At 38.3% G+C, this 22029-nt stretch overlaps 1 protein-coding gene across 6 annotated transcripts in view; it reads left to right on the top strand.

Moving 5' to 3' along the window:
* The window catches only part of APAF1 (apoptotic peptidase activating factor 1), a 109510-nt gene that overhangs the window by 32445 nt on the left and 55036 nt on the right, over positions 1–22029 (top strand). For 5 of the 6 annotated variants that reach the window (XR_009702639.1, XR_009702640.1, XM_061206224.1 and 2 more), the window contains 6 exons: positions 2273–2399; positions 3442–3567; positions 5505–5636; positions 8915–9040; positions 17775–17936; positions 21520–21648. Coding sequence is in view for 4 of the 6 variants with exons in the window: in XM_061206224.1 (XP_061062207.1) it covers positions 2273–2399; positions 3442–3567; positions 5505–5636; positions 8915–9040; positions 17775–17936; positions 21520–21648 (802 nt within the window). In the remaining 2 variants the exon portion in view is untranslated. Of the gene's footprint in view, positions 1–2272; positions 2400–3441; positions 3568–5504; positions 5637–8914; positions 9041–17774; positions 17937–21494; positions 21649–22029 lie in introns of those variants that run through there. The other variant, XM_061206226.1, reaches the window with a different exon arrangement.

The following is a 22029-nucleotide window of genomic DNA, read 5'->3' as shown; positions in this document are numbered from 1 at the left end:
TTTTTAGTTGTGTATCATTAGGAGAAAGTTATTCAACTTCTCTTGCCTAGTGGTACTATTCATAGCATTGTTGTGAGGATTAAATGAGTGTGTGTATATACACAAACATACACACCTACATAGGTTGCTTAGAACAGTACCTAGATCATAGAAAGTGCTCAATGAATGTTAGTTGTTGTTTTTAAGAATAAATAGCATTTAGGGAATTCCCTGGTGGTCCAGTGGTTAGGATTCTGTGCTTTCACTGCTGAGGGCCTGGGTTCTATCCCTGGTTGGGGAACTAAGATCCTGCAAGCCACGTTGTGTGGCCAAAAAAAAAAAAAAAGATTAAAAAAGAAAAGGATAGGGCTTCCTTGGTGCAGTGGTTAAGAATGCGCCTGCCAATGCAGGGGACATGGGTTCTAGCCCTGGTCTGGGAAGATCCCACATGCTGCGGAGCGACTAAGCCCGTGCGCCACAGCACTGAGCCTGTGCTCTAGAGTCCGCGAGCCACAACTGCCGAAGCCCGCGTGCCACAACTACTGAAGCCCGCGCATCTAGAGTCTGTGCGCCGCAACAAGAGAAGCCACTGCGATGAGAAGCCTGCACACTGCAGTGAAGAGTGGACCCCGCTTGCCGCAACTAGAGAAAGCCCGCACGCAGCAATGAAGACCCAATGCAGCCAAAAATAAAATAAAAATAGATAAAAAATAAATAAATTTATTAAAAAAAAAAAGAAAAGGATAAATAGCATTTAGCATTTTGCCTGGTCCATGTAGTTGGTATTCAAGAGAAATTTGTAGAAGATCAACTGAATTCATGTTTTAGTGACTAAAATAGAATTGTGATACTTGGTCTGATAATCAGATGGGCATAGGTTTAGTTCTTGTTCTCTTTTGAACGTTGAGTTTGTTATTTTTACTTTTTCTTGCTGTTTTTTTTTTCCGCTTCGTCAACTGCATTTCAACCTGTGATGTTCTCTCATAGGATGGTTAGTCATTAATAGCTGTATCTTTTTAACTGGGTTTGACCAGGTCATATTCAAAGAATGCTTTATTTTTCAATACTAGAAAGCTTTTTTTTTTTCCTTCTGTAGAAAGTTTAGGTTGGTATAAACGTAATTTGAGTTTCATCTTTCAAAGAAATCATTCATGCATTCGTTTGTTATTTATCTAATACTTTTTGGCCATATGCCCATCATTGTGACAGGTCACTTTCCGAGCTTTGAGGAATTGAGTGGATAGATCAGGGGACATATTTTCTTAATCTGATTCTCTAAACTTTGCCAGTAGCTTACCTGTTTATCCTGCAGATTCTCATCACTCTAGTTTTTATAGTTGTTTGTTTTATCACTTCTAGTGAAGTTTAATACTTTCTAGGCAAGGTTTAAGTCTGATTTGCCTTTGTGTTCCCTTTTTTCATTTGGTCTGTTTTGTGTGTGATACCTGTTTGGAGCAGGTATCATTACTCACATTTTACATATGAGAAAAAGGAAACTTATTAGGTTAAGTAATTTGCATAAGTTTACACACCTAATAAGTAGTAGAAGCAAGGTTGCCCTTTAGGTTTATCTGACGCCTAACCTTTTCCTCTTAAGATAAGCATGATACCACTTAATATATTTACTCACAGTGACTGGGGTGTATGTATGTGGAATTCTGACACTGTTCTAATACTTTCCCCATTTTAAGTATACATCACATTCCTTTACCCTTTCGCCTTTGTGAAATAATATCTATACTAGTGCAATACTTAGTATTTAGTAGATTAAGATACAAAGGAAATGACATTACTTTTTTTTCTCTATATCTGAATAATTGTAGTTAGAGAAGAATAGTTTTAAAGTGCACATCATAATGGTGGGTGTAGTGTCATACTTTAGTTAGGAAATGAACTTCATTTTGCTGTAGCTCTTTCCTTTTGAAAAAGATGGAGATTTGAGGTTATCCTCTTATAATGTTTTCTCTGCACATGTTGTTATTAATGTATTAGAGGAAAATAAAAACTGACATGTATTTGATTAACTGGATTTCTTCCAACTCAGTGATATTTGTAGTATATGACAGGTTGCTTGATATAGCATAGCATTTATCTTAAAATGCTGCTTTTGTTATTTTATACTTTTTTTCCCTCAGGTGATGTGTGCTGTCATTTACATATTGGTAATTTAATTTTAAGAGTTTTGTATTTTTTTGGAACATAACTATGTTAAAAGACAGTTTATTACTGAAAGAAAATAATTACTTTTACTCTTCTTTATTGGGTTTCTGTTCATTTTTTCCTTTATATTTAGAAACAAAGAAAACATCAAGAATCTCTCCCGCTTGGTCGTCCGCCCCCATACAGATGCTGTGTACCATGCTTGCTTTTCTGAGGATGGTCAAAGAATAGCTTCTTGTGGAGCTGATAAAAACTTGCAGGTAAACCTATCTCTTGAGAAAAATGGAAAGAGTCATGCACCTAATACTGTGCATATTAGAATATATTTAAATTCTAAAATTCAAGAAAATTGCACATTAGGAATAGAGAAATGTTCAGATCTCTTGAACATTTTATGAAAGCTTTCTCTATAGATTTAAAAGATATAGTGGTGTATTTTCATAATTCTAAACTTGCCAAGTGACATAGAAGTGCCTTTTATCTGAGCAGTCAGTTCTTGTCATCCATGTGACAGCTAAGGGTAGTGAGGAAATGATAACTGTTAAAAGACGTAAGGACTTCATAGCACAGTGAACAGGATTCTGATTAAAAAACAGTGACTGTGTAAAATACCTATTTTATCATAGGCTCGGGCATAGATTTCTGACTAAATAGGAATTGGACTAGATTATTTCCTTAGGCGCTTGAAGGAATTTTAATTTCTCATTTGTTTTCAGAAAACATGAATGAGTGCTTTTCTTTAAATTGGTACTCAACCTTTTGATTTTGAAGGAAACAAAAACTAGTTAAAACATTTAAATTTAAGATTGCAAGATTATGATTGTAAGCCTTATTTCTATATGTGTACTTTATTACTACTTTTATTAATTTTGGCTTTTGAGCCGCAGAAAGCATATTGAATGAAGTGTTTTCTACTGATTGTTAAGAATTTGCCAAACTGTTCTCAAGAACTGAAGCTACTGTCAGTTCTATTGATTGATTGATTGCTGCACTACACGGCAGGCGGGATCTTACTTCTCTGACCAGGGATCGATCCCGGGCCCCCTGCAGTGGGAGTGCGGAGTCTTAACCACTGGACCACCAGGGAAGTCCCTTTTTTTTTTTTTTTTGGGCAGGATGATTTTCTTTTCATGTTAAGGCATACGAATTCTGACAGAAATTCTCATTTTTGGAGTGATATTGCCAAGGTTCATTTCTGTTGCAAAATAACAGTGATAAAGATCTTTTAAAGAAATATTTTTATTGAATGATGGCCCATGGTTAAATAGGTATAGTAAAAAGATTTTATTGTTGCTTATATAGGTTTTCAAAGCTGAAACAGGAGAAAAACTTCTAGAAATCAAGGCTCATGAGGATGAAGTGCTTTGCTGTGCATTCTCTGCAGATGACAGATTTATAGCAACCTGCTCAGTGGATAAAAAAGTGAAGGTAGGGAAATATTTTCCTCTTGAGTTGTAATCACCACAGAATTTATTTTCTTTTTCTGTAATAGAGGGACTAGAGTAAGTAGGGTTAAAGGACTCTTGTCTATTGATCTACTAACTTGAGGCAAACCAGTTTTATCCATTGTAAATTAATTCTGTCTAAAACTTTTTAAGCACAAGCAAAAATGCCTAGGTTGATTAGCCTAGGAAACACAGCTGATATTTATATTTATCAGGCAGCTGGGAAACACAATTTCAGATTAATGAATTTGCCTGCCACTTATTGACAGGTCTGTGGGTTAAATATCAGTTGAAATCTCTAAGTGTACTGTGGTCGGAAGTGTTGCTGCACAAAATTATTGTCTGAGATTGATTCCTGTTGTAAAATATATAATTTGTGAAATGCAACCAAGATTTTTTTTTACCTTTATGAGCTGGCTTACATTCAATGCAAAACTAGGTGAATAAACATACTAACAATCAGGTTACTAGTCTACAAAGTAAACAGAGAAAAGAAAACCCACAGGGTAATTTTTATCTTTGTTAATTATTCTTTTTTTTGTTTTTTGTCCCTAAATTTGGCTTTTAGCCAGAGTATTTTTATGGAATTTAAGAGAAAGTGAAGTCTAGGGGAATATTTTATTTGATAAATGGAGGGGAGACCTCGTTTTAGGCTTTTTTCAAAAAGGGTGTGGAATGCTGAATCTATTTAGGTGGGGTGGGCCTTAGTGGACCTGGGAGCAAGGAAGTTGGCTTGAGAGTTTTTGTGGAGTTTGCATCTACTTGAAGAGGACCCCGGAGTGTCCAGACTAAATTGAGACTTTGGAAAAATCTTCTTGATAGATTGGACTCTCTACGTGGCTTTACAACCAACCAGTTAATTCACTCTATAACCACTATTCTGAGTCAGACTTGGAGTTGGCCATTCTGTGGTGTTCCAGAGTCAGAGCTATGTGGCTCAAGTTTCTATTTGTAAGAAATTTAAAGCAAGAGGCAGAAGTACTTATTACAGAACTTTAAAATAAAATAAACTCTTTGGACCTTTGGAGAGTGCTTTGATAAGATAAAAGAAAATGCTATGGGAGGGACATTAGTACCTCTAAAAGTCCAAAGCCCAGTGAAAATTCATTAGGTAATTTATTTCTTTTGTTTGTTTGATGAAACAGACTACTTACATAGTAACTAGGAAAATGATTACTTTTTACTGAGAACACTGCATGAGGCTTTATACTACACACTTTCTTATATTACATTATCAATTTCTCACTACAATTGCAAAGTAAGTGTTGATCCCATTTTAGAGATGAGGAAACAGGTTCAGAGATGAAGTCATTTGCCCAGGCTCATATTAACTAATGCCTGATGGCACCAGGGTTGAAAGCTAGGTTTCCCTCAGAATCTAAAGCCTTTATTTTTTTTTCACTGAGCCATTTGCCTTTACTTATTTATTAGTACCTTGAAGTCAGCAGAACACTTATCAAATTCTTTGTCATTTGACACCATGCATTGTGTAAGATGGGTACAAGTATCCCCATTTTACAGAGAGGGGAACTGAAATGCAGGTAAATTAAGGACTTGACTAGGGACACACAACTTATAAGTGGTAGAGCCAGGTCTTAGACTGGCTCTGATTAATTTTTCTGGTCTGTAGTCCATTATTCCATCCCTTTTATAGCACTTTTCTGCCTGCTGTCAATTCATATGAACATGTGAAATCTTGCCCTTGACAAATGTAATGTTTTACATTACTTGCAGGTAGACTTACAGGTAATTAAAAAAAAACATTCTGGCAAAATGCTGACATAATTTAGGGAAGGGGGAGGTATTCATTAGTATCATGTCTGGGAAAATCTTCAAAACAGCTCACATTTGCTTTGTCTTTCTGTTTTCTCTTTGAAAATAAGGGGTACTTGTAAATTTTATTTTCTCTATTCTCTTTAGATTTGGAATTCTATGTCTGGGGAACTAGTGCATACCTATGATGAGCACTCAGAGCAAGTCAATTGCTGCCACTTCACCAACAATAGTAATCACCTTCTCTTAGCCACTGGTTCAAATGACTGCTTCCTCAAAGTAAGTGTGGATAATGAGAATTATGTAGATAAATTTGATAGATACATCACAACATCTCCTTTGATTTTTTTTCATATATTGTATTAATCAGGGATCTTTTGGTTGCAGGGGTAGAAACTTTCATATTAGCTTAAGCAACAACAACAACAACAAAGATATTATTGGCTCTTGTAACTGAAAAGTCTAGAAGGAGTGTGGCTTCAGGCATAGCTGATTCCAGATGCCTAAAATACGTTCTCAGGCTCTAACAACCCCTCCATCTCTAGACTCTGTTTTGCTTTTTGTTGATTCAGGCATATTCTCTCTGTGCAGCAGATTTGGCTATCCTTAGCTCCAGGCTTACATGGATATTACAGCTCATAATCACAGAGGAAGGGAAATTTGCTCTTTCCCAGGTCCCATAGTTTTCCCATAGAGAAAACTCTAGTTGACGTGGTTTGGGTTACATGCGCATTGCTGAATAACCCTAGTGGTCAGTAGGATGGAATCCTTCGATTGGCCAGGGGTCACAGTTTTAGCCATGTAGAAATGGGACGAATAGGTGAGATCAGCTCCACTTGAATTATGACTGGGGCTTGATTCAAGATTCGAAAGAGAGAGTCTGATATCAGAAAGAGGAGGGAAAAAATGTACTGATAGGAAAAGAAAAAATTTTAAACCAAACTAAAACCAGAAATAGATATTCATTCCACATATGTTTGGTAATTTTTTTAAGATAAATTTATTTATTTTATTTATTTATTTTTGGCTGTGTTGGGTTTTCGTTGCTGCATGCGGACTTTCTCTAGTTGCAGTGAGCGGGGGCTACTCTTCCTTGTGGTGTGTGGGCTTCTCATTGTGGTGGCTTCTCTTGTTGTGGAGCATGGGCTCTAGGCGTACGGGCTTCAGTAGTTGTGGCACTCAGGCTCAGTAGTTGTGGCTCGCGGGCTCTAGAGCGCAAGCTCAGTAGTTGTGGCGCACAGGCTTAGTTGCTCCGCAACATGTGGGATCTTCCCGGACCAGGGCTTGAACCCATGTCCCCTGCATTGGCAGGCGGATTCTTAACCACTGTACCACCAGGGAAGCCCGGTCAACAGTTTTAAATAAGGACAAGTTTTACTTTAAGACTGGTCATTCCACACTTGCATTTCCATGAGGGCTATTAGGACTTACTAATTGTGCTTTTTTTTTTTTTAAAAAAAATCTGATGTTATTGTATTCTTTCAAGTCCTGGGTCCTATGTCCTATGCAAGGGTTCTATTCTCTTATTTTTATAAACTTTAAGTTCTTTTTTAAAAAAAAAATTACTTATTTATTTCTTTGGCTGCGTTGGATCTTTGTTGCTGTGTGTGGGCTATCTCTAGTTGCGGCGAGTGGGGGCTACTCTTCATTGAGGTGTGCGGGCTTCTCATTGCGGTGGCTTCTCTTGTTGCAGAGCACGGGCTCTAGGGTGCATGGGCTTCAGTAGTTGTGGCTCGTGGGCTCTAGAGTGCAGGCTCAGTAGTTGTGGTGCACAGGCTTATTTGCTTCGCGGCATGTGGGATCTTCCCAGACCAGGGCTTGAACCCGTATCCCCCACATTGGCAGGTGGATTCTTAACCCCTGCGCCACCAGGGAAGTCCCACTTCTTGTGCTTTTTTTTTTTTTTTTTTTAAATTTTGGCTGCATTGGGTCTTCGTTGCTGTGCACGGGCTTTATCTAGTTGCAGAGAGCGGGGGCTGCTCTTTGGTGCATGTGCGGGCTTCTCATTGCGGTGGCTTCTCTCCTTGCGGAGCACGGGCTCTAGGTGCGTGGGCTTCAGTAGTTGCGGTGCGTGGGCTCGGTAGTTGTGGCTCGCGGGCTCTAGAGCCCAGGCTCAGTAGTTGTGGTGCACGGGCTTAGTTGCTCTGTGGCATGTGGGATCTTCCCGGACCAGGGCTCAAACCCGTGTCCCCTGCATTGGCAGGCAGATTCTTAACCACTGTGCCACCAGGGAAGCCCTTCTTGTGCTTTTTGAACTGAGAGAAGCCAATGAAAAGATGTAAATTTGATGCTGCTCCCATGTAATTTGCGTTATCTGCAGAATTGGGTTTATCTGGGACTGGGATAAAAGAAGCTAGGGATGGAGATGGACATAAAGAACAGGACTTACTTACTGATCATTTCCAAAGGATTTTTATTAAGATTAATTTTGGGAGGTAAATGATTTCTTCTTCTGTGTTTAATCTAATTAGCATAAATCACCCTTGCCCATTTTATTTACATTTTTTATACTTTTCAAACATACCCCAAAGGAGAGAGAATAGTAACTCTCGTGGTGTCCATCATCTAGCTCCAACAATTGTCAACATTTGCCAATTGTATTTTATTCCCCCACCACCTCCCATTTTTTTGGATTAGAGCATTTTATAGCAAATCCCAGGTAACATATCATTTCACCCAGAATACTTCAGCATGAATGTCTGAGGTCTAAAACATATATACCATGCCATTATCGTACCTAACATAATAAACAGTAATTTCGTAATATACCTGGTCCATGTTCTTTTTTCCTTATTAGTTTCAAAACATATCTTTCTACCATAGATTTATTGGAGTCAGAATCCAAACTTCAAGTGACATTTGGTTGATATGTCTCTTAAATCTCTTTTATTCTTTAAATGTTCCCCTTCCCGTCTATCTCTTTTTTTATGCCATTGATTTGTTAGAAAAATTGAGTCATTTATCCTGTGGAATGTCCCACCTTCTGGATTTGGTTGATTGCTTCCAGGAAGGGTTGTTTAACTTGCTCTTCTAATCCCTTATGTTTCCCATCAAATGTATTTATATCTATCTTTGCAGTCTTTGTATTTTTGAGTCATTTTTTAAGAGCGTTAATAGATTTTAGCCTAGTTAGTAGACTCTAGGTTTGCATAGGGAAATCTTAGAAATGACTATTTTTAGAGTTGGATAACTTAGCATCTAAAAAAATTGGGCAATTTATTTTACATATTACTTGTTATACAGCTGAGTAAAATAATAATGATTTCAAACTACTTTGTTAAAATAAGCAGTAATTGTTTAGCTAGTTTAGGGCTCAGACTGAAGCCTAGATAAACCTTCAAGTCCCTTAGTAGATTTAGGTGCCGATCTAAGGGCTGCCCCATTACTCGTTAATCACAAGTTCACCTTTGTGTTTGACACCTTTGTCAATCTGTGAATGGAACGCTTCCTGTAACTGAAAAAGCTTAATTGGGAGGGAAGGAAGAACTTTACATGATTTCTAACTTTTCCCCATTCAATGCTGGTTTTTCAGTTATCTTTTTATCTTTCTCAAATAGCTCTGGGCTCTGAATCAAAAAGAATGTCGAAATACCATGTTTGGCCATACAGATTCAGTCAATCACTGCAGATTTTCACCAGATGATAAGCTTTTGGCTAGTTGTTCAGCTGATGGAACATTAAAGGTATGCTTTTGTTCATTGTTAAAATGGGTTGTAAATAATTTTATTGTCTTACGGAAATAGGTTTCTGTTTTTCACATTTCTACAGAAAGCTTCTTCCTTCAACTTCCAGGAGCATATTTACTATAACTGTAATTGGTTGTCATAATGATTGCTTATTAATGGTTTACTACCTTATGCTTTAAAGTTCATATAATTTTAATTCTTAATTTTTAAGCATGTATTTCATTTATGGTTTCATAAAATCTTTTGAGATCTGTGGGATCAAATTTGTAAGGGTCCTGCTTTTATTTATCATTCATTTATTCTGCCTTTTATGTTCCTATATTCCTGTTTTTGTGAAATCTTATGGGGGAAAACTCAGAGCTAGGGAAAAAAGCTTATTCAGCCTCCTGAAATTTATAGTCTTTAAAAAAACTAAATTCTTCTTCCTTAAATCTCCACCTTACTTCTCAATAAGATCCTATGCCACTTTCTTATTCCTCTCTACTGTCATTCTGGTCTCCTGTTTATTGATTCTCCTTTCTTTGGTGTTAAATCCAATCCATCTTTGACTTCCTCATCTCTTGGTCTACCTTTTCCCCTCCCATTCTGTAGCGTTTGCTCTGGTTCATGCTGTCATACCCTCATGTGTGATAGCAGCCTTCTAAGATATACTCTTCATCCTTCCTTATCCCAATATGTAGCTGCTAGATTAACTCTCTACCTCTGTTTTCATCTTGCCATTTTTAGCTGGAACACAAAAGTACCAAATTCTAAATTGTGATAAACCCAGGCTCATCAGGCACACCTCTAAGGCTCTTCACTTTCCATCATTCTGCTACCTCTGATCCTGTCCAGTACATTAATTGTCACTTCTGGGCAAGATAATTTTGGGGGTTTATTTCAACTACTGTCCCTATGTATGTTTCATTAGTCTTTTTTGGAATTTTTTTTGCCTCCAATTCACTTGTCTGTAGTTTTTAATGACCCTCAAAACTTTATAAATTTAAAAAATAAATGCAAAGCCTTCTTCAGAAGGTGTTCTCTTATGACATCCATCCATCTGGTTCTAAGAACATATATATACATATCTACTATATACCTGTATCTATATATATTGATAGATGGAAGCTGCTTGGTCTTCTGATTTCCACTTATAAATTTGTTGTACTGTTCAGTTCAGTCATTTTCATGTGTCATCTTTTTCTTTGATAAGGTTGAATATAGGTTTATGATCTGCAGAGACCTTGTCATCTTCCTGTATCTCTCTGAAGTTCATTGTACACAGTCGTACTCAGAACATGTGCTCAGTAAATTTTCTTGGCATATACCTCTTCCAGGGAAATACTTGAATCCTCTGGGCTCTATTTTGTTTGTTAGAATCTCTAGAGAAGGAGATTTGTTAATGCTACTGGGTGACTCCTAAGTTACAGCAAATTATACTCTCTTGATGCTGATCCTCTGTTTGAATCTTTGATCTCTCTTTGTTGACTGAGGATAACTCATTTTTGTATAGATTACTTCTGGGCATCTAGGAATTTTATGGGTAGAATTCTACTTGATATAATTTCCTGGCATCTAGTAGATGTTGGAGCATTCTTAGAATATTCAACCAAATGGATTTGGCCTCTATGACATATTCTCTACAAATATCAAATATCTGTCTCTTCTTTGGGATGACCATATCAGAGGATTTTTTGGAGGCCCAGTGAAGGCAACCCTCTTCTGAAAGGTTCTTCTTGTCCTGTGAGCTTGTTATTTCTTGGTTTTTACTAAGTGAATGATTTCAGAAGGCATTTTATATCTCAAGGAAGGTTCTCCTTTTACCTTATCTCCATTGCTAATGCAAGTTCTGGGAAGATTCCATTATTATTAGTTTGCTTAATGTTGAAGAAAGTTGTGAAACCAGGCCATTTATCTGTTCTACAAGTTTGAACTTTTTAACTCTACTGGGCCTTCTTTGCTGCCGTTTGTTTCCCGAACTGAATTCATCATAGTGCCTGTTCCAAACCTTTTCTGCTGTTCTTAAGCCCCTAACAATGTCACTGTATCTCTTTCATTCTATGGAGATAACCTTACCTCATACCTATTCAGAAGGTTGATACCACCCAAGAGCTCCCTGCCACGAGCCCCCTCAAAAATTGCCATAAAAAGTCTCTACTCCCCCTTTTTTCTCATCTCAGTGCCCAGGAAGTCCTCTGCTTGTGCCTACTGTTCCTTTTTTTCCTTCTTCCCCTGAGACCTTGCCTCATTGGTTATTTCCTCTCTGTGTTGCATCTTTAGTTTTTTTTCTCTTTTGAATCCTTTCCCACAGCCTACAGATGTTCTTGGCCCTTCCTAGGCATTATAAAACCAAAAAGTGAAAAACCTTTGATTCTTCCTTGATTGTGTTATCCTCTGAAATAGTCATTCAGTTTTTCTTTTTGACTAGACCTTTATGACTAGACTTCTTAAGTCACCTATACTTGCCTCAACCTTCTGACTACTCATTCACTACTTAACCTTTTTTTAGCCTGGTCCTGTCTTCCCTGTATTCCCTTGAAGAGTAAAATCCAGTTTTATTTTGTTTTCATTCTTTTTGTTGTAAAATCTAATGCTCTTTGGATTAGTGTGAAATCCGGTATTTTTCTTTATCCAGTCCTTATTCTTTTGGTTGTATTACGCCCCCTTCTGTTTCCTTTTTGAAACTCTACTCATTTGACATCAGTGTTTTCTTCTTTCTCTTTCTGTGTCTCTAACCCTTTTAACTCTTTTTCCTGCCCATTAAAATATAGCTGCTTCCTCAAGATGCTAATCTTGACTACCTACTTCCATCACCTTTCTTCCATCCCAGTTCAGCTGGCCTTGTGGCTTCAGTTCTTCTCCCTTCTGTGAGTGACTTTCAGATGTGTTCTCTCCAGCCCTCATTTCTCTTATGTGCTGCATCCTGCATCTTTAACTGCCTGCTCACTGCTGTCACTTAGATAATATGCCATACCTCAAACTTACTGTGCTCCAAACTGAACTCTTCATTTTTTCTTCTCCAAACTGAACTACTTTTTGTGGTTCCTATATGTTTCAGGATTTTGATTAGATCAGTGTTCAGGATTTTTACGTCATTGTGACTGATCACAGTTGGGCCATGTAGTATATGATGATTTTTTTTTCCCCTTTCTGGTACACCACTTTGTTTTCTTTGGGATTAAAGATGTTGTATATTTAACAGTGAAGCTTTGTTTTTTTCATTTGCTTATTTTTTTTTTAAAGGTTGACATTTATTTTTAAAATTTATTTATTATTTATTTATTTATTTATTTTTGGCTGCATTGGGTCTTCATTGCTGTGCACAGGCTTTCTCTAGTTGTGGCCAGTGGGGGCTACTCTTCGTTGTGGAGCGCTGGCTTCTCACTGCAGTGGCTTCTCTTGTTGTGGAGCGTGGGCTCTGGGTGCGGGCTTCAGTAGTTGTGGCACGTGGGCTCAGTAGTTGTGGCTTGTGGGCTCTAGAGCACAGGCTCAGGAGTTGTGGCTCACGGGCTTAGTTGCTCCGTGGCATGTGGCATCTTCCTGGACCAGGGCTCGAACCCGTGTCCCCTGCATTGGCAGGCGGATTCTTAACCACTGCGCCACCAGGGAAGCCCAAAGGTTGACATTTATTTATTTAAATTTATTTATTTTGGCTGAGCCAGGTCTTAGTTGCGGCACATGGACTTATTTGTTGTGCATGCGAGCTCTTAATTGCGACAGGCTTGCGGGGTCTAGTTTCCCAACCAAGGATTGAACTCGGGCCCCCTACATTGGGAGCGTGGAATCTTCCCACTGGACCACCAGGCAAGTCCCCCTATTATTTTTTAAATGTGCATACCACTAATTCATCTTCAAACTATCCCTTGTCTAAGTTCTTTCTTAAATAATTTAAAAGTATCAGGTATTTAATTTGACATTTTCTTTTCTTAGAAATAACTTTCTTAGAGGGTTCTACCTTGCTCCATTATGATTGGTGGTACTATTCCCAGTGTTCAGCTGCCATCCTGGGAGTTCCTTTTGCTTTTTTCTTGAGTTGAAACCCGTGTTTCCTGAATTTCTTGGTTTACCCTCTCAGCTTTGTGGAAAATCTCCTCTAGCTTTCTAAGAAAGAATCCCTGGGAGGTAAATTTTTGAGAACTTGTCTGTCTAAAAGTGTCTTTCTTCTAGCTTCATACTTAATTTATATTTTTGACTGCATACAGAAGAAAGTAATTTTTCCTTAGAATTTTGGAGACATTGCTTGCTTCCTTGTCTTCTAGCTTCCAAAGTTTCTCTTGAGATGTTTGATGCCATTCTGATTCGTATGTGATCTATTTTCCTGTCTTGAAACTTTTAAGATCTTTTTTTATTCCCAGTATTTTAAAAATTTAATGATAATGTGCCTTGGTGTGGGTTTGTCTTCATTTATTGTGCTTGGTACTCGATAGCCTCTTTCAATTTGGAAGTTCATGTCCTTCAGTTCTGGAGGTTTCCTTTAATTATTTGACTTATTCTTCTCTAGTTTCTCTTTCTAGAATGTCTGTTAGGGATGTTTTCTTATTTTTCTCTTTTCTTCGTCCATTTGTCCTACTTTTTGGAAGATTTATTTAGCTTTATCTTTCACTCCTTCTATTGTGTTTTTAATTTCTGCTATCATATTTTTAAGTGTACCCATTCTTATGATCAGTTTCCTTTTTAATATTATTCTTGTTTTGTGGGTACAATATCTTTTATCTTTTTCTGGGTATTAGTAATAGTTTTTTTTAAGTTTTCATATTCTTTTATAGTTGTTGTTTTTTCTGTTTGTTGGTTTTGGTTTCTGTCTGCATTTTAGGGCTATATCTTAGTTGCCTGATCCTTGGATATCTGATCATGCTTAAAGAATGCAGCACTTGGACTTCCCTGGTGGTGCAGTGGTTAAGAATCCTCCTGCCAGTGCAGGGGACACGGGTTCGAGCCCTGGTACGGGAAGAACCCACATGCCGCAGAGCAACTAAGCGTGTGCGCCATAACTACTGAGCTTGCACTCTAGAGCCCATGAACCACAACTACTGAGCCCGTGTACCACAGCTACTGAAGCCCACATGCCCTAGAGCCCGTGCTCCGCAACAAAGAGAAGCCACCACAATGAGAAGCCCGTGCACCACAATGAAGAGTAGCCCCCGCTCGCTGCAACTAGGGAAAGCCGTGCACAACAATGAAGACCCAACACAGCCAAAAATAAATAATAAGAAACAGACAAACAAAGCACATTTAAAGAGTGGAGCACCAAAAAACTGATAGGAAATTGTGAGCTTATTTATAGTGTGTTTCCCTGTAGTGTTATCTGGCTGTCATTTTTTGATGGTGAACTCCTAATGTCAGACTCTTTAGATCTTTCGTCTTGATCTGGTGGGGTATTCAGAGAAAAATCTTCAGTCCCCTTCCTATAGGGTATAAGTCTGGCTGGCAAGTTCTGCGAAGATATCTAGGCAGAGATCTCAACACTTGGAATATAGACTTTCTCTTAAATTCCCTATTTTCAGAATGGTGACCCTGCTCTCAACTGTGTTGGGTGTAGATTAACCCTCTTTTCTTCAGCCAGAGTAGGGCAATCTGGATGGCATAGTAGGGGAAGGGATTTCAAGGGACTTTCGATGATTCCTCCTGTGTTAGCTCCATCTTTACTGGAAGGTGCTAGGCCCAACACTTCCTGAGCCTTTTGGGGGTTCTCTGGTGTGAATTGGGCTACTTCTTGGCTTTCCCCACTGTGGGCTCAGGATTCAATTTGAAGGAGTCCCCTTATCACTTGTCTTTTTTCTTTCTAGCCTTTATAGTTTTGTTGCTCTAATATCTTCCTCCATTCTCCTTTACCTTGTGAATTAGGCTTAGAGAGAAAAATTCTCTTTACTGTTGTTTTACGTGGGTTTTGGGAGGGTGTGGAGATGAATGTATGTGTTCTATCTTCAGAACCCTGTTTCTTTCAGTAACGCTATTGTCTCTACTCACCTGTGCTTAAAACATGGGAATAATTTGTCTTTTCACTTAAAATGTATTTATTGATCATTTATTGAGTATTTACTATGTGCCAGATTCTGTACTAGGCATTTGGTTTTTAAACACTTTTAAAAAAAAGTATAGTTCCTGGCTTGAAGTTGTTCAGGGTCTAGCTGGGGAGAAAGGTAAGTGAATAGACAAACCATGAAAATGGTAAAAGTATGTGGAGGGTGGGGCTTCCCTGGTGGCGCAGTGGTTGGGAGTCTGCCTGCTAATGCAGGGGACGCGGGTTCGAGCCCTGGTCTGGGAGGATCCCACATGCCGCGGAGCAGCTAGGCCCGTGAGCCACAATTACTGAGCCTGCGCGTCTGGAGCCTGTGCTCCCCAACAAGAGAGGCCGCGACAGTGAAAGGCCCGCGCACCGCGATGAAGAGTGGTCCCCACTTGCCGTAACTAGAGAAAGCCCTCGCACAGAAACGAAGACCTAACACAGCCATAAATTAAATAAATAAATAAATAAATAAATAATTTAAAAAAAAAAAAAAAAAAAAAAAAAAAGTATGTGGAGGGGGCTCAGAGCAGGCAGGGGCTCTGTGGGGGAGTGTGCAGGCTCCTGCTGCGGCACCCAGAGTGCACTTGTTCTCCCTTTTCATTGTCTGTGCTTTTCCATTTTGTACTTTAGCTTATGCTGACCCCTTAGCCTAGACTCTTTGGTATTTTTTGGTATTGAAATCCATCGTAAGTCCATCTTAAGTTGGTGTAAAGTGTCCGTCTTAAGTTGGTGTAAAGTAGGCTGATCTTCAGGGAGGAGAGTGAGGTGGCCCCCTCTGCAAAAAGTGTTTCCTCAAGCCCATGGCTTTGGTAAAGCATTCCCACTGTGCTGTATCTTCTCCTCTCAAATGACACATCTGGCATATCTTGTGTTAGAGTCATTTATATGCTTGTCTTACCTCCTTTACTGGCCTGTAAACTCCTTGAGAAGAGTGTCTATATCTGATTCACTTATACAGTCTCAAAGTGACTAGCATAGTGGTTAATAAATGTGTTCAAGATGATAAACCTTTTCCGTGTCCCTTCAAATTGAATTAAGACTTCTCAAAACTCAAAAGAAAAACAATTTAAAAGTCTTCAGGGACAGGATTTTGATTCAGGTGTGAGTATCAGAATGTGACTGTAGAGCACTAACAGCAGGGGACAGACATTGCTGCACTCTTGGTAAGAACGGCCGTGTTTGTGGCAGCTTTTACTGTTAAGCCAGTATCGTTGGCTGGTTTGCACTGATGCAGTGATGTTTACTAAGCAGAGGTCTTGCAAAATGATGCTGGATAGCAGCATTTCAAGGTTAAAGTCTTGTAAAGCTTTTATTTTCTGAGAGGATGAAGAACCATAAAATTATTTCCTGTCCCAAATGGCTCTGTAATCTTCTAAATGTTTTATAGCATATCATGTTGATAAGCATGTGTTTTTCAGGCCTTGATGGTAAACTGTTTCAAAATGTGAGTTTTATTTAAAAATTGCCGTTTGAACCACACAAGGACCAGGGTGCACATGGGCCTTGGATACAGTGCAGTGACTAGCTCAAAATGAAATGCTGGTATTTACTTGGTGCCTCAATATGTGGAATTTCATCACTCCTCGGATAGTGGCTAAGGTCAGGTCCACATGCAGAAGATGTAGTTTAGATAGATGTAGTGAAATTGTGTTGTGTTAGTTTTCTTTTTCTTTCTTAAATCCGGGCAATGATTGCTTTGTTTTTCGTATTAAGAGGGAAACAGAGTGTGATTTCTCATATAATCTGACTGATGTGACTGAAGCTTCTGGCACTGATGTTCAGATTTTCTCTCTTCAGTGTCGAGGAGGGCTAACTACTTTAGATGTCTCTTTTGGTTCATCCAGTTTACCTATAGTTATTGCAAGGGGAAAGGTTTTGGTTTTGGCTGTATTTCTAGTGTATATAATCTTTAAACTCAAGAGAGATTTAAACGTGTGCCTGGCTAGTCAAATCGGGTTTTACCCTGGGAGCTGTGCTTTGGAAGCTGAGTTAAAGCCTGAGAAGCAGCTTTTTTTTTTTTTTAAATCCCTTTCCTTGGCCAACCCTTGGTCTGTGTATGGCAGCCATTATCATTCTGTGAAACTGGGACACTGCTCAAGGCCCAGGGGAGTGAAGATGGATCTTCTTGAAGGCCTTTGTCATTTGGGCTGCTCAGGTGGCTCTGTTAGCGAGTGAGGCTTGGTCTTTTGTATCCCATTCCTCAGGATCCAGTTGTGTTAGAGCCCTGTCTGACCCCACCAAGCACACAAGGTGGCTTGCTTCCTTTCAGCATATTTTTGTTTTCTATTTTCAGGGACTTTCTTATGTCTCTGATGCTCTGCTAGGTTATAATTCAGCTTGGGCTGGGTCCTGTGTGTAGTGTCCGTGCTGTGCATGTGAAGCAAACCTCATGCCTGGCCCAGCAGAGGGCAGCCGTGGCAAGTCATGAGTCTCTTCTTTCTTCCACGCTCATTCTTGCTGTCAACACCTAATGTTTAGCCTCCTCCACACCATGCAAGGCTCTTTTAACATTTTGTGTAGTTTTACATTCTGCATTTTGGGCAGTGCTCTTTTTTTCTTTTTAGGAAGGTGCTGAATGAAACTGGAATACTTAATTTAAAAGCCTTATGAAAAGTTATGCATAATTAAAAATAAGTCATTAGGTGAACTGAATAATTTGCGTGACATTTAGGCCAGGTGGAATTCTAGAGTTGTGATTTGAGATCAAAACAAACTTAAACGTTTTTTTATTTTTGTAATTTGAAGCTTTGGGATGTGAAATCAGCAAACGAGAGGAAGAGCATTAATGTGAAGCAGTTCTTTCTAAATTCAGAGGAGCCTCAAGAGGATATGGAAGTGATAGTGAAATGCTGTTCATGGTCTGCTGATGGTGCTAGGATAATGGTGGCAGCAAAAAATAAAGTCTTTGTAAGTACTAGTATTTTAAAAAGCCAAATTTAGTCTAATTTAAAGAAAATTAAAACATCTAATTGATTTTTGCATTTTACACTGTTTATTGATATAAAGTATAGCTGAACGATTTTGGGAAAATGCTCTAACCTCCCGTAGTTCTCAGAACTATGCTTCAGGGAATGTCCATAGGCCTTGTGAGGAAAGGTCTCCATGGTCACGGGTTTGGGAAATATTATGTATTACTTTCCGCTATTAGAGGTACTTCAGTGTGTACAAACATATTTAAGGCCTCCGGAGTCCTACAAGAAAGAAACAATTTATGTTGTTTAACCAGTGTTTCTCAAATTTATCTAAAATATGGATGGAATGCTTTCTGCATTACTCTCCCCCCTTTCCCCCATTTGAGATACATTGGTTTAGGTGATTTTCGAAGTTATTTCTTAGCCATAAAATTTTATGATTTGGTGACTGAGAGAAATACTTATCAACAACTGAAGAAGTTTGTGAAATTTCTATGAAGTAAATAAGGAAGATGTGCAAAGAAAGGTAAATGGCAAGGCAATGTTTCTTCTTTATTCAATTCAAGTGATAGTTTACATTTGTAGTATTCAGAGTGCTCTTACATATAATTTCTTTTGATATAAATAACCAAAGGGCACAGCAGATTGCAATAGCCCTATGATAATAATGAGGCAGCTGAGGTTCAGAGCAGCCAAATAATGTATCCACAGTTACACTGTGATTCGGAGAGCCAGGTCTTCTGATTTAGGGCTCAGTGCCATTCCATTCTGATGGTAATTTTAAAGACTTAAATAAGAGATATTACAAGTTTATTCTATTTTATTTTAAGCTTTATTGAGGTATAATCGACATATTGTAAAATATTTAAAGTGTATAACGTGATGATTTGATAAACGTATACTGTGAAGAGCTTCCTCCCATCGAGCCAATTAACACGTGTCAGCTCACGTATTTGCCTTTTTTTCTTTTTCTTTCTTTTTTTTTTTGTTGAAAACATTTAAGTTCTACTCTCTTATACTATGCAATGTTATCAACTATAGTCACCATGTTATACATTAGATCCTCAGACCTTATTTATCTTATAACTAAAAGTTTGTATCCTTTTATCAACCTCTCCCTATTTCCCTCACCCAAGAGATTACAGTTTTAAAGAACACAGTTGAAATATACATATAGTTGGGGCCTTCCCTGGTGGCGCAGTGGTTAAGAATCCACCTGCCAACGCAGGGGACACGGGTTTGAGCCCTGGTCCAGGAAGATCCCACATGCTGCGGAGCAACTAAGCCCGTGCGCCACAACTACTGAGCCTACGCTCTAGAGCCCGTGATCCACAACTGCTGAAGCCTGTGTGCCACAACTACTGAAGCCTGCGCACCTAGAGCCCATGTTCCGCAGCAAGAGAAGCCATCACAATGAGAAGCCTGCGCACCGCAACTAGAGAAAGCCTGCGCACAGCAACCAAGACCCAGTGCAGCCAAAAATAAATAAATAAATAAAATAAATCTAAAAAAAAAAAAAATATATATAGTTGTATAAAAACTGAGGGGCCATTTATATTATTATTATTGATCTAGTAGTTATGACCCTTGGATCTTGGTTGCTTATAGGTTTTTACCCCTTTAGCAGGAAACCAAAGAAAAATATCTCCTTTTTTCTTTAAGTATGTTAAAGTCTGTAAGAACAGAAAGGAACCACTACATTTACAAGATGTGAAGATTTGTAAAATTTGCCATTTTAACCATTTTAAAGTACACAATTCAGTGGCATTAATTACATTCACAATCTTGTGCAGGTATCACTACTTTTCCAAAACTTTTTCATTGTCCCAAACAGAAACACTGTAACCAGTAAGCGGTAACTCCCTATTCTCTCTCTTCAGCCCCTGGTACCTCTAATCTAAACTATGAATTTGCCTTTTCTAGATATTTCGTATAAGTGGAGTCGTACAATATTGGTCCTTTTGGGTCTGGCTCATTTCATTTAGCATAACATTTTCAAGGTTCATTCATGTTGTAGCATGTGTTAGAACTTCATTTCTTTTTATGGCTTAGTAATAATCTTATACGGATATACTGTATTTTGTTTATCCATCTGTTGTTGGGTTGTTTTCACCTTTTGGCTATTGTGAATAATGCCACAAGAACTGGTGTACAGGTATCTGTTTGAGTCCCTGCTTTCAGTTCTTCTGTGTATATACCTAGGAGTAGAATTTCTGGGTCGTATGGTAATTTTATACTGGGCTTTTTGAGGAACCACCAGACCTTTCCATAGTGGCTATACCATTTTCTGTTCCCACTAGTAGTGTACAAGGATTCCAGTTTCTTTACATCCTGCCAACACTTGCTTATTTCCATTATTAAAAATTATAACTGTCATATTAGGTGTAAGGTGGCATCTCATTATGGTTTGGTTTGCATTCCCCTAAAGACTAATGGTGTTGAGCCAAATTTGAATGTTTAAAGTTATCTGTCCAGTGAGAGAGGAAAATAATTTTATATTGTGTGAAATGCTTTCCTGTTTTAAAAATCTATAGGCCAGCTCTTTATTTTACCATGCTAAAATAAAGCTACCCTAAGATTACCCTTAACTACATGTAGATTCCAATTCTTACTCTTTGGTCTCTCTATTCTTTTCCTCTATTTCTTTCCAACTCTCTTGTGTTATTAGCCCACTCCTATTATTAGGTCTTTTCTTTTTGCTACCCAATAATTGGGACAGCTGCCTATTCCATACTTGCCAAGTTTCCTCTATGACTCTCAGCCACTAATTTTTAAGAACAACTTGTCCTGGGAAGCATTTTAAGTATGATTTCCTGTCATTTATTGTTGGCCCCTGATGCCATGCTGCTTACCATCTATGTGTGCTCACAGGGCTATGCATTCACAAAACATTTTCATGGCTTCCACTGGAAACTTTTTTTTTCCTTCCTGAAGACTATGGCTTGGCCTTAAATCGTTATACTGTATATTGGTATAAACGTTTTTATCATTTGGCAAGAACTTTGGAAGAGTACATTCAGCATTTAAACATCTTTCAAAAATTGAAGTGAAGTTTGAATTACTCAAAAATAGCTTTTTTTGGTTCAAAAATGGGAAAATGATTGATAATGGAGTACTTTGGGCTCTGAAGAGAAATAGAAATGATTGAACTAATTTCATTTCAGTAAGCCTCTGCCCTATATTATTTTGATCATCTTCATTTATGAGTAGGCATTTTCTCTTTTGAATAAACGAACATTAGGGAGAACTGTTCTGTATATTAATTTGGCTAGTCCATTCATGTATTCACAAAGGTTTTATTTCTCTCTAGGCTAGCATGATCATCTGTGATAAGTTTTCCTTTATAGGAAACGTGTTTCAGGATGAGCAGTATTTAAAAAGTATATGTATATTTATATCTTTTTAATGAGTTAATAATTATGCCAATTGTCAGTAATTGTAGTATTTTTTTAGGACTTATACTCTATGTTTGAAATGGGAGGGTATTCTTTTAGAAATAAATTTAGATTCACTTTGGGTATAGCTTATCTTTTAACATATTTTACTTTTATAGATATCTCTCTATTTTATGTTGACAGCTGTTTGACATTCACACCAGTGGCCTGTTGGCAGAAATCCACACAGGCCATCATAGCACTGTCCAGTACTGTGACTTCTCCCCCCATAACCATTTGGCAGTGGTGGCTTTGCCCCAGTACTGCGTGGAGGTGAGTAGTTGAATTTACTCTGTGAAGTCTGGGTCTTCAGAGGTACAAGGATGACAAAGAATGGGTTGCTTAAACCATTAACTGCTGAGGATGTTTGCTTGAGAAATTATAGAGTGTTTTCTTCATAGCATAATGACCTTTAGCTTTAGGATATTAAGCCACATTGACAGCTTTAATACTTTAGCAGTGATTGAAGAATTGGTTTGACAGTAAACAGAGAATGACAGACAACATCATTCACCAGGCATTTATCGAACAGTCAGTATGTGCCAAGGTCTGGGGAAACAATGGCATGACCATTGGTTTCCTAGGCAGAAACATGGCATCTCTTAAATATGGGCACAGACTCTTCTGTAAAAGAAACGATGAGAAATGAGTCCA

This window comes from Eubalaena glacialis, chromosome 11, assembly GCF_028564815.1.
Source record: "Eubalaena glacialis isolate mEubGla1 chromosome 11, mEubGla1.1.hap2.+ XY, whole genome shotgun sequence".
NCBI lineage: Eukaryota > Metazoa > Chordata > Mammalia > Artiodactyla > Balaenidae > Eubalaena > Eubalaena glacialis.
The sequence above is the reverse complement of the archived record's forward strand: the minus strand, read 5'-3'. Positions and strand labels throughout refer to the sequence as shown.